General features: G+C 44.5%; 1 protein-coding gene across 1 annotated transcript in view; it reads left to right on the plus strand.

Moving 5' to 3' along the window:
- The window catches only part of ATP6V0A1 (ATPase H+ transporting V0 subunit a1), a 28,664-nt gene that overhangs the window by 2,960 nt on the left and 13,571 nt on the right, over nucleotides 1–12,133 (plus strand). The window contains exons 6-15 of the mRNA XM_057379547.1: nucleotides 3,034–3,137; nucleotides 4,960–5,086; nucleotides 6,297–6,379; nucleotides 7,008–7,101; nucleotides 8,387–8,599; nucleotides 9,151–9,301; nucleotides 9,525–9,664; nucleotides 10,449–10,606; nucleotides 11,059–11,149; nucleotides 11,838–11,956. Of these exons, the coding sequence (XP_057235530.1) occupies nucleotides 3,034–3,137; nucleotides 4,960–5,086; nucleotides 6,297–6,379; nucleotides 7,008–7,101; nucleotides 8,387–8,599; nucleotides 9,151–9,301; nucleotides 9,525–9,664; nucleotides 10,449–10,606; nucleotides 11,059–11,149; nucleotides 11,838–11,956 (1,280 nt within the window). The remainder of the gene's footprint in view (nucleotides 1–3,033; nucleotides 3,138–4,959; nucleotides 5,087–6,296; nucleotides 6,380–7,007; nucleotides 7,102–8,386; nucleotides 8,600–9,150; nucleotides 9,302–9,524; nucleotides 9,665–10,448; nucleotides 10,607–11,058; nucleotides 11,150–11,837; nucleotides 11,957–12,133) is intronic.

Consider the following 12,133-nt stretch of genomic DNA (forward strand, 5'->3'; position numbering starts at 1 on the left):
AGCTGCCCACTGCTCCTCTTCAACTGCAGTTTGATCAAACTAAATTTAAAGATCAAAATCAATTTTCTGAACAGTCCACGTCAGGTCACCCACAGAAGGGAGCTCACAGCAGCATTACAYGAAACAGCCACAGAAAGATTTAAGTTCTGCTTCTCTTTGGTAACTGTTTCCTGTAATAACAAAACAAAATACACCAAATAACATGTGCTGCTCTATGTAAAAGCAAACAGAACAGCTTACAGGTGGTGTTCAGTAAAATGTAAGTGTGGACAATTTAAAGCTGTCTCAGTTCATGCTGTGCTCAGCAAACAGCCAGGGAGAGCCCCGAGCAGCCCAGAGCCCCTCTGCTCACCAGCCTGGAGTAGCCAATGCTTCCTTCCTGTCATTGCACAGCCCTTTCAACACTTGAAGACTACAGTAACTTGTAATTAAGATTGTATTATTCATAGTAATGAGTTGCACAAGAAATGGCTGACTGTCCAATTCCTTCATGCTTGGCGTTTGCTCTCTGAAGTTTGAACATGGGGGGAGGGAGGGTGGCAAAATATCCCCTTGTTCTTCCTGTGACCATTCCAGCYCAAGCAGCCATTTCTTGTTCCAACACACCATGTTGATGATTATGCTCCTTTTCTCAGTCTTCTTGTCCTTGTTTATGAAGAGCAGTTTGAGCTGGAGAGATTTCTCTGAGAGCTTTGCCTAGAGTGTGAGCGTAAAAGAAGACTGGAAAAGTAACGGTTAATGGCATGCAGTCCCTTCTTCCTCCCTCTGACTCTTCTGCCATCTGCTTTTCTCTGTTTGCTTTGCATCTGTCACTTCTGTCTGGCTCTGGGTTAATAGTTAGATGGTGACATGAATCGTTTTTAGTTCTTGTGAACATTGATTTTTGTCCTGTTTGTGACCTGGAAGGGGCTTGAATTGTATGGGCTTGCACTGGGCATCCAGAATTGTCACRGGGMAGGACTGGAATCATGAGTGGAGAAAATGAACCTTTTTTGAGATTAAAGGTGCTGATCTGGGTGCTGATTTAAGGATCAATAACCAGTTTTAAAATGTTTAATCATGAAAGCTCTGCTTCTTGATTACTGGCATGGAAATGCTTGGGGTCTTCCAATCCTGAACGACCTTATCCAGTAAAAAATGCTCTGCAATAACTCTGACATTTCACTCCCTGCTGGCAAAAACTCGTATTCAAAATAAATTTCCCAGAACCCTGTTTTCCTGCACTGGAACTGGATAGCTCTTCCATTTCCACATAGTCTTAATTTTATATTTCTGTAAAATCCCACAGCAGTGCTTCAGTTATCCTTCCAGCTGCAGAGCTGCTGCTGCTGTGCCACTTCCTTTCTAGAAAGTGTGTAATCATCAAATCAGAGTGGTTGAGAAGTTAATTCAAAAACCATGGGGTTTATAATGCAATAATCCTTGCAAAAATAAGTTCTCTATTAGTAAAACTAGTCTAATCCACATTTATTCTAAACTGTTTTGTTTTGTAAGTCCACTCCCCTCAAGCAGGACTTGTCCTGAATAAAGGACACATAGCCCAAATGGACCAAGGTAATATTATACGTATTTAACAAATTTTCTCCCAGGTGGGGTGAATCCAAGGGTGTCACATATGCTGTCCTTCCTTTTTTRTGAGTCATCTGCTRAAATGTGCAGCACATCACAAAAAAWTAGCGCAGACACTRTCTTGATTACTGGAAATACAATACAAGCCTCTTAAAATTGTAACTTACTGTTCTTCAACATCCTGAAATCRAGATGTCAARCAGTTGCTGGGATGTTTGGTCTGTGTGTTTCGTTTTTGGGTACCAAACTTTGTTATTTTAGTTGTGTTCTCTATGAAGCAGAATTTTCATTCAGTTTTTGWTGTTGCAACAAGTTGCCTCGAAGTTAAAAGGATCAGGAATTATTCTGTGTTGCCTTTCCAAGCCWAATTAAGGGCTCTCCCCTTCCCTTGTGTAACATCCTAAGATGCAGCAAGTGTGTTTACAAGCAGTGGAGCTGCATTTGGTGTCAGCCTTGCAAAAACTCTTGTAAATGGCAAACACWTTTTATTTGTCAAGCGAGTAAAGTGTCAGAGAGATTTTCACTGTGATGCAACTGTTTCCCAAATACAGAGACTGGGGCTAAGTTACTGCACTTGCCACAGATTTTGCAAGGCTGTGCTCTGTGTGTGTGTGTGGATATGATGTATCCTTGGGTCAAACTCTGCCTTTTGGTGTGATTTAACAAGTTCCCTTGATGGCTCTGCAGGAAARACCTGCATACCACAGGGGGTAGACTTTGGCCCTCTGGTTGTGCTCARGAACTGTAATTTTTGGCATTTCAATATATAAGTTGCAGAGGTAGAACTAAGTTTGAGGCGGGGTTGAACAAGTGTGAAGATGGTGCACARGAGGATGTGATTTGAACATCCTTGRCCTGAATTTCTGACACTCATAAGCCATAWTCTTAAGAATTTTAGCCTGCAAATGAGTTGCAAAGAAGGACAGTGTAAAACTGTCCTGTTTTAGTGCCTGGCTGGCCAAGAGATGAGCCATGTTGCCAGCTTCCCCTAAGCAATGTGTGTGTCTGATGGTGAACCATATGGTGAATAAGGATAAATTAGTATCTGGGAAGATCTGTGAGTCAAGTGTGTTTCTCTGGCTTGTGCCATTAAAAATGKTTTTTGGAAACATCACTTGGATTTAAAACATGAATTTTTTTTTAACTCTGCCTTTCTTCAGACTTATATATCCCCCAGCCCATTTGTTGCAACAATCCTTAAACCTTTCTTGTATGGAAGCCCTGCTGAGCCATTCCATTTCTCCTCTTGTTTTCCTCCTTCCATGTGTGATTCTTGCTGTCTTTTCTGTCATCTCGTTCCTCTTTTTGCTGTCTTATGTTTGCTCTTCCTTATTTTMTTTTCTTTTCTTTCTTTCCTTTCCTTTCTTCTTTTCTTTCTTTGTCTCCCCCAGCTATCTCCTGGCTCCTCATTCCCTGCATGCCACTAACTGGTTTCATTAGATATTAATTGATTTGTGAATTCAGGCTGAATTGCATCATCAGCAGATGGCGGATCCAGACCTGTTGGAGGAATCCTCTTCACTGCTGGAGCCGAGTGAGATGGGAAGAGGTGCCCCRCTCCGACTCGGGTAATTGCACTTCAGGGTTGCTGGATTAGAGATTTCAAGCCTGGGGAAGCAGCAATGATTTGAGCACAGTTGTGGAACTTTCCACACCAAGCAAGTGAAAGCTGATGTAAAACCAGCTGTTGCTCTCTGCTCCTTTCCTGTGCATATTAACTTCCCAGTTCATGTTCGTGCTTCGCACGTTTCTCTCTGCACCAAAGAATTAACCCAGTTTGTTCCRTGAAAGTCTCAGACATTCTGAGATATCACAGCTTTGTAACTACCGTGGGCACAAAATGGTCTGAAATAACTGTATAGTTCTACATCCTCTTTATCAGCTGCTTCCAGGCTTCCTTGTGCGTGTATAATTCTTTATCTGGATGTGGGGGTTTGGTCCAGGGAGCCCAGGACACAGTCACTAGCAGCCAAGTCCCTTGAAGCCAATGGGAAATGAAGGCTAGAAACTGTGTATCTAAATGCATTTGTTTCTTCTATAAGCAGTGTTGGGGTTTTTTTTTAGGATTATTTTGTTCTGTTGAAAAACAGAGCCTGTGCTGTAGTGCAGTCATTCTGTTGTGCTATCTCCATGAATTAGAGTTCCATTTTCCTTGCTAAAACAAGATTTTTGTAGCTTTCAGTGTGGTGCTGACCCCCAGTTACCATGGTGTGCTGGGTGCAGGCTCTGGGGTGGTTCAGGTGCAGCCCTTCAGGCTGTGCTGTCCCAGCAATGGACTGCTGTCACAACGGACTGTTGTCACAACGGACAACTGTCCCAGCCAATGGACTGCAGGGAAATGAAGGCTAGAAACTGTGTATCTAAATGCATTTATTTCTTCTATAAGCAATGTTCGTTTTTTTTGAGGATTATTTTGTTCTGTTGAAAATCAGAGCCTGTGCTGTAGTGCAGTCATTTTATTGTGCTATCTCCCTGAATTAGAGTTCCATTTTGCTTGTTAAAACAAGATTTTTGTAGCTTTCAGTGTGGTGCTGACTCCCAGTTACCATGCTGTGCTGGGTGCAGGCTCTGGGGTGGTTCAGGTGCAGCCCTTCAGGCTGTGCTGTCCCAGCAATGGACTGCTGTCCCAGCCAATGGACTGCAGGGAAATGAAGGCTAGAAACTGTGTATCTAAATGCATTTTTTTCTTCTATAAGCAGTGTTGGGGGGTTTTTTAAGATTATTTTGTTCTGTTGAAAAACAGAGCCTGTGCTGTAGTGCAGTCATTTTGTTGTGTTATCTCCATGAATTAGAGTTCCATTTTCCTTGTTAAAACAAGATTTTTGTAGCTTTCAGTGTGGTGCTGAGCCCCAGTTGCCATGGTGTGCTGGGTGCAGGCTCTGGGGTGGTTCAGGTGCAGCCCTTCAGGCCATGCTGTCCCAGCCAATGGACTGCAGGGAAATGAAGGCTAGAAACTGTGTATCTAAATGCATTTGTTTCCGTTTTTTTTTTAGGATTATTTTGTTCTATTGGAAAACCGAGCCTGTGCTGTAGTGCAGTCATTCTGTTGTGTTATTTCCATTAATTAGTGTTCCATTTTGCTTGCTAAAACAAGTTTTGTAGCTTTCAGTGTGGTGCTGAGCCCCAGCTACCATGGTGTGCTGGGTGCAGGCTCCGGGGTGGTTCAGGTGCAGGCTCTGGGGTGGTTCAGGTGCTGCCCTTCAGGCTGTGCTGTCCCCTTGCAGGCTCTGGGGCAGTTCAGGTGCAGGCTCTGGGGCAGTTCAGGTGCAGGCTCTGGGGCAGTTCAGGTGCAGATTCTGGGGCAGTTCAGGTGCAGGTTCTGGGGCAGTTCAGGAGCAGTCTCTGGGGCAGTTCAGATGCTGTCCTTCAGGCCGTTCTGTCCCCTTGCAGGTTCGTGGCTGGTGTGATCAACCGTGAGCGCATCCCCACCTTCGAGCGGATGCTGTGGCGCGTGTGCCGCGGGAACGTCTTCCTGCGCCAGGCAGAGATCGAGAACCCGCTGGAGGACCCTGCCACGGTAAAGGGGATGTTTGGTATGGCAGCTGGAGCTTCCAGGGTGTGGCAGGATCTAAGAGCTGTGGATCTGCAGATCAAGGCTCTGTCCCTCAATGAGGTGCAGGATCTAAGAGCTGTGGATCTGCAGATCAAAGCTTCTGTCCCTCAGTGAGGTGCATCCCAGCACCTGCTGCAACCTCTGAGCTTCATCAGCAGACATTTTTGTGTTTAATTAAAGCTAAAATAAAGCTGCATGGGGAATGCTGTTGGAAGGGGGAAACAACTTTAAATGTGGACTGTGGCAGGGCCTAGGGGTTTCCCTAGTGCAGCTCTGAATCAGTAGTGATCCTCTTTGGGACATGGGCAGCATGGAACATCTGAAGCTCATTTACTCTGAACTTGAACCTTACATTTTTTTCTTAATTCACCAATCAATAGTTTAACCATCCACCTTAGAACTTTTGCATTAATACAGATACAAACAGTAAATGTGATTGTGCCTGGTTTTACATCCCGTGTAAAACCAGTGGGCACTGCCCAAACTTGGGGCAGCCTTGCTCTTTCCTAGTAAAGGCTGCGTGTGGGCTGCCCTGGAACACAGACCCAGGAGGTGAAGTTCAGTTTCAGCCTCTCTTTCTCATGTAAGGCTGATGCATTCCCTTGTCCCACCGACCGCTGGTAGCTGACCTGTGGAATCATCTGTCTGCTAGGAGAGACTTTGTTCTTATTGTGCAGAACTTCCTTAGATCGAGGTTACACCTAATGTAATTATTCGTGAAACATGATGTTAAAATTTCCTAAGTAAGGTAGAACAATAACTYGTCAACAAATGCAGGAAAGGGGCCCTGGCTGCCCCCACGGACACAGCTGTGCAAGGAATGTGCCTCTGACCTCCCTGGGAACCACAGTGGTTAAACTTTGTTTTATCTTTATTCTTTTTTTCAGCTTGATTCTGTAGGTTTTTGAGACCTTAGCAGATTTTYCCATTTACTGCATTGCATAGAATCAATAATGGATAATCTGGGGAATTTTGCTTCAGTCAACACAAATACAGTGCAGGTATTCTGTACTGAGGCTGAGAAAATTRCTCTCCTTGTGACTGTTTCAGTGCTACTTGATATTTTTGACCCACTGTGCAGATCTGAGCTCCGATGCACAGACTCAGCAAAAGGAAAAGTAGAACTSTGGTAATTAGCTAATGCTAATTTCTACAATTCTTTCCTTTGTTCTAGGGGGATTACGTGCACAAGTCTGTATTTATCATCTTCTTCCAAGGTGACCAGCTGAAGAACAGAGTCAAGAAGATCTGTGAAGGGTATGAAAGTCTGATGGCTGGGCAGCTCTCAATTATTTSAAACACACTGGCATGACTTAATATCGATATTTCTCAACTCCCTGTTTTGCAGTGCCTGCAGGAGCACGTTTTTTGACAGCAAACAAAATGTGCCATAAGTAACTGAAACACATTTTACAGTCAAACTCACCACTCCCCAGCCTGTAATGCTCGAAGTACACAACTGCTGTGCTAGGGAATGCAAAAATCCAAGGGAGTGTTGATTTCTGGGGCACACCTGATGGAACATCARTGGGATATTCTCACAGGGGAGACAACAGTGACTGCTTCTGTCAGCAGCTGCACTGTTATGAGAGCATCCCCCTTCAGCTGATGGCTGACCAGCCTCGTGACAGTGCCTTGAGACACTGGCAGCACAGGGAGCAGAGGATTCTCTCCCATTTCCCTTTTCTTTAGCACTCAGCTTCTGCTTTGGCCTAAAGCAAACTTCTGCATCCCATTGATGTAGGGASTGGGGTTCTGCTTGGCAGTCTCTGCTGATAGAAACTTCTCTTAGGGTGCCTCTGGCTTTATTTCTGCACTCAGGCTCACCCCTGACCAATTGATCTTCTTTCCATCTCTGTCACTGAGGTGCTTCCCTGTCTTCCAGGTTCCGGGCCTCCCTCTACCCATGCCCAGAAACACCCCAGGAGAGGAAGGAAATGGCTTCTGGTGTCAATACCAGAATTGATGATCTTCAGATGGTAAAATAACTGGGGTCAATGACCTTTCTTTGTTTTTTTTTTCTTTAATAATATGGCTTAAAACTATATTTGGAAACTTTGGATCCTGTTAAAACAGGAGGATTTTTGGCCCTGTTGGTTGACCATGTTTTCAGTTTCAGGTAGCTTGAGACCAGCAGTGCAGGAGAGTTGTTTGGAGACTGCTCAGTTGTTTCTGTGACAGGGTTTGGGATRGGGTGGTTTGATCTTCCTGCAGGGCTGAGAAAAAAAAACATACAAGTAAGTACAGAGAACTCCACACCAGGGAGCAAAGAGGAACTTGTGTGTACGGAGATCCCACGTGTCCCACCTCTGAGAGCGTGTTGTGTAATTGCCTGTTTCATCTAAGAGTACTTTGAAAACATTTAAACTTTTTTCCAAGCTGAGATAACAATGCTGACATTAACTTAGCTCTTCTTTTTTCTGCCTGTCTTTTATATTTTCATGTTGTGCTGTCCTGAAGAGCTTCTGCTTTACAACTAATCTCTTGTGCAGCAGCCTGAGTATTGGTAAAAAGTAATCAGTACCCAGATCTCCTGGGTGCCCTCTCTGAAATAACCTGGTGCTTGCTCCAAGGAAGAAAGGCAGTATGTGATAATGCAGAAAGATTTAAGGGATTTGAGACAAAAATTAAGAAAATGTTCACAAACTAAAAGGACAAAAGGTTGAATTTGCCCTGCTTCTTTGATACAGAAACTGTCTCAAGCTGGGAGTTGTGCAGTGTAGCTCAAAAGATATTTTAAAAGAAGCAGTGTAACTGCTGTAAGCATGTGCCTTGTGTCCTCACTTTCCCTTCAATCTAAGACTTTCCACTCTGGAAATCTGACTTGGCCTGAGTTTGATATGTTCCAGTTGGAAAACACCCCCAGTAGGAAACACTTTCTYCTTTTCCCTTCAGTAAACAAACCTTTCAGGATAATTGGTGTGTTTTCTCAATGCAGAAAACCCTTTACATACAGAACTCTTCTCCGCTCTTTTAACCTGGGTGGAGGTAAAACTGTTCCCTGGGATCTTGGCACGGTTCTTTGTTTGAAACAACCACTGACCTTGGAGCTGGAGGAGGAAASTAATCAAAAATCATCCCTGGAAAAAGCCCTTAAGGCTTTCAGCAGAACTAATTAATATGGGGGCTACAGCATAGACTGCAGGCATGGGGCAGCCTATGCCTGGTGTAGGGGAGCTCCTCATTCATTATCTGTGGGTGAGGCTTGTCTTGTTGAGCTTTGGTCAATGATTTGGCCTCATCTTTCTCCTGCTTCTCCAAAAGGTGCTGAACCAAACAGAGGATCATCGCCAGAGGGTTTTGCAGGCGGCCGCTAAAAACATCCGCGTCTGGTTCATCAAAGTGCGGAAGATGAAGGCCATTTACCACACCCTCAACCTGTGCAACATCGACGTGACACAGAAATGCTTGATTGCTGAAGTGTGGTGTCCTGTTGCTGACCTCGATTCCATCCAGTTTGCWCTCAGGAGAGGCACTGTGAGTAGCTGCTGTGCCAGTCACTGCATGGAGTCATTGCCTTGTCTGTGTTCTGAGCCTCTGAGCACCGTCCTGTTGGGCTGTTGGRGTCAGCCCTCACAGAGGACAGTTTATTTAGCATGCAAAATGATGACTTAGAGATAAAAGTAGTGAAAAATACATTTTGTAAAGCTTGAAGTTTAGGACAGGTGAGGATTTTGCCATATGTGAGTCCTTTGGTACATTTAGTTACCCTGTAATGTGTCTGGAGCTCTCCAGGATGCTGGCACCCTCTGCTCAGATACAAAAGAGTTGGGTTTCTTGCTGTCCTTCCACTTGCTGTTGTTTTCTCATCTGTCCTACACAGACAAGGTTCACCTTTACTCCTGCTGCACAGAGAGCAATGGAATCTGGCAGCTTTCCTCAGCTGCTCCAGTGTCTCATTGTGCAAGCACCCTGCAAACACTCAAGCTTGCAGTTTTCCAAATGCCARTGGGACAGCTGTGTTGGACTTTTTCCTCCAGTGCTCTGAGGGTGGGTTTGCTGATCTTCCCTTTGTTTTTYTCCAACAGGAGCACAGCGGATCCACTGTCCCATCTATTTTAAACAGGATGCAAACCAACCAGACCCCACCCACRTACAACAAAACTAACAAGTTTACTTCTGGCTTCCAAAACATTGTTGATGCTTACGGCATTGGGACATATCGGGAAATAAATCCAGGTAAATTCAGACTTGCAGAAGTCCAAGACTTCTGTGTCAGATTCTCARATTTTTTAGTCATGTATTGCCTGCCCTGTGTGGAAATTTCTAGTAGAGAATTTTAGTAGAGACTCAGCATAGTGGAAGCTGTGGAATTATATTGCTAAATTGCCTGAACTGTACTGTGGTGAATCTGGGCTGGCTCACACGCAGTGCCCTGAGAATGTTGTCTCTTCCCTTACAGCACCCTATACCATCATCACCTTCCCATTCCTGTTTGCTGTGATGTTTGGGGATTTTGGCCATGGAATCCTGATGACTCTGATTGCTGTCTGGATGGTGGTGAGGGAAAGCCGGATTCTGTCCCAGAAGAGTGACAATGAGGTGAAGTGGCAGATCATGCTGAGCTTTGCTTTTCAGAAAAACTGTTGCAGCTTGGTTTACTCCCATCCTTTTCCCCTTGAGTTGACAGTATTCTCCTTTGGAATTTTTGAAGTGCACGGACAGGCTGGGAAGCCTGAAGAGCACACACACACTGAATAGTGTAATTCATAATAGCATTGAGTTCCCTTTCATTTCCCTTTTGGATATTTGTAGGAAATTATTAATTTTGATTGTCTGAAGGAAATTATCAAGTGTAGTAGGTCAGCTGGTGTAAACAAATCACCCCAAATTTAGCTGGATCATAGTGGGGTTCAGCCACTGCAAAACTCCCAGTTTGTGTACAATATCCTATCCCCAGCATTTTTCCTGTCTGCTGGTGGGTTTAGCTGGCTCAGGGCTCACCGGAGCTGAACCAGCATTAAGATACACTGGCAGAGCATGGAGGAGGCTGATAGGCTCTGTTCTCCTCATTCCAAACTCATGCTGYCAGCTGGGGGTTGCATCAGGCTGTGCAGTGCAGTTTGTCCTCTGCAGCTAATCCTGGGTTCCCTGTGGAGAGCCACMCTGTCCCTTTATCCTCATTATCAGATTCTGTGCTGCCCTGCTCCCTCTCCCACCTTTAATCCCTGCCTAGGGGAAATAGAGACTTTGGGCTCTCAGTTCATATGGCCAATGTTTGTCCTACAGCAGGTCTGATTTCCCTGATTTTGCTTTAGTGGGGACTGTTCTCACAAATTTCCCTGTTCTCACAAATTTCCTCTGTTCCTTTTGGGTTTTCCACCAGATGTTCAACATGGTGTTCAGTGGTCGATACATCATCCTGCTGATGGGGCTGTTCTCCACATACACTGGTCTCATTTACAACGACTGCTTCTCCAARTCCCTCAACATGTTCGGTTCCTCRTGGAGYGTCCGGCCCATGTTCACTAAAGGCAACTGGTCGTGAGTAAACCTTGGTCACTTCATAAAAACAGACAGTGAAAAGCAGTTGGCTTGTTCTTCCCCACTGTCCTCCCATCTCAGGAAAACAAAAACTTCTSAACTCTGTCTCAAGTAGATTTGGAAGAGAGGTGTAAATTGAATGATATCTGCCAAGATTCAAAACAGCTTTTTTTTTTCTCCCCCAGAAAACTTACAAAGATGCAGTTTCTCACATTTTTCCCCAAAGACATTTCCAGATTTCGTCCCTTTCATGTCTTCCTTGTGACGCTGAGTAAAAAGTTGAGAAACAGGGTTTTATTCATTTGGGAAAATCTCTAGAACCATCCAGGAGCCTTAAGGTTCTCTCAGTTTGAGCTATTCCTTTCTCTCACAAGGGGAGAGTGTTGTTAGTTTTTACAGAAGGAGGGTGGCATTGCTCTTATTAATGTTTGTATGATCTTATTCCCAAACAGAGATGCTTTGCTGGAGACCACTCCCCTGCTGCAGCTGGATCCTGCTATCCCCGGGGTTTTTGGTGGGCCCTACCCGTTTGGCATTGACCCGGTAAGAGCTCATCCTTCCTCTGCAGWCTTTTGGGAACATCCTCAGTGTCTGTTCACTGCTCTGTGAAAGATTTCCCCAGCCCAGCCATTCCCTTAGCAAGTCTATCAGTGGTGGGAATACTCCTGAATGATACAATGAATTCAGTTCCTACTGAGATGCCTGATTTGGGGTAGTCCCTTGTTCTGAGGTCTGTTAAAGGTTACTTTCTCACTCTTTCTGACCTGCAGTGCTTTAATMAAATCTGATTAGACTTGAAAATCGCTTTCTGAAGTTAATTGTTTATCTTGGGGAAAGTGTTAATCTCTTTTTTCAGTCATCCTTGGAAATATGCATATCCCAGTAATCCTGTCACTTTGTACCAGCCCATCAACACCTCTGCTCTTAACTCTGTTGTAATATACAACACAAACTTTGTGTGGGTTCCATATAAAGTGGAAGTGCAGGAAATCAGAGCTGTAATGTAATGTATGAACATAACTGTTCCTTTAAATGGATAATCATATTCTTTCTGTGAGCTTGTCTGCTCATTTCCCCAAACGATATCCATGGGACAAATGCATTTTTAAAAACCTGCTTTTTCAGCCTGACACTTCCTGACTGGTTCATACTGTTTAGCTTAAAGGGAGTGTTTTCCTTCTCCTGTTTTCCTTTCCCCGCTGTTTGCCTGACTGGGTGTTGTTTTTCACAGATCTGGAATATTGCCAGCAATAAGCTGGCCTTCCTCAATTCCTTTAAGATGAAGATGTCTGTGATCCTTGGCATTTTCCAGATGCTCTTTGGTGTCGCCTTGAGTCTCCTCAACCACATGTGAGTGCTTTGCTCCTGTTTCCTCATGGTGGGGGGAATGGACTGTCTTTGGGTGTTGATTTAAAGATGCAGGAGCCCCTCAGCTCTCACYTGCTGATGGAAGGTGTAGGGCAGTTACCTCTGGATGTGTGGAACTGTGCCTTTCAGACAGTTCCTGTGCTCCAGGCCCAGCTGTTA

The sequence above is a fragment of the Malurus melanocephalus genome, unplaced genomic scaffold (genome assembly GCF_030028575.1).
Source record: "Malurus melanocephalus ecotype Western Australia unplaced genomic scaffold, MMel_1.1 scaffold_411, whole genome shotgun sequence".
In the NCBI taxonomy this organism is placed as follows: domain Eukaryota; kingdom Metazoa; phylum Chordata; class Aves; order Passeriformes; family Maluridae; genus Malurus; species Malurus melanocephalus.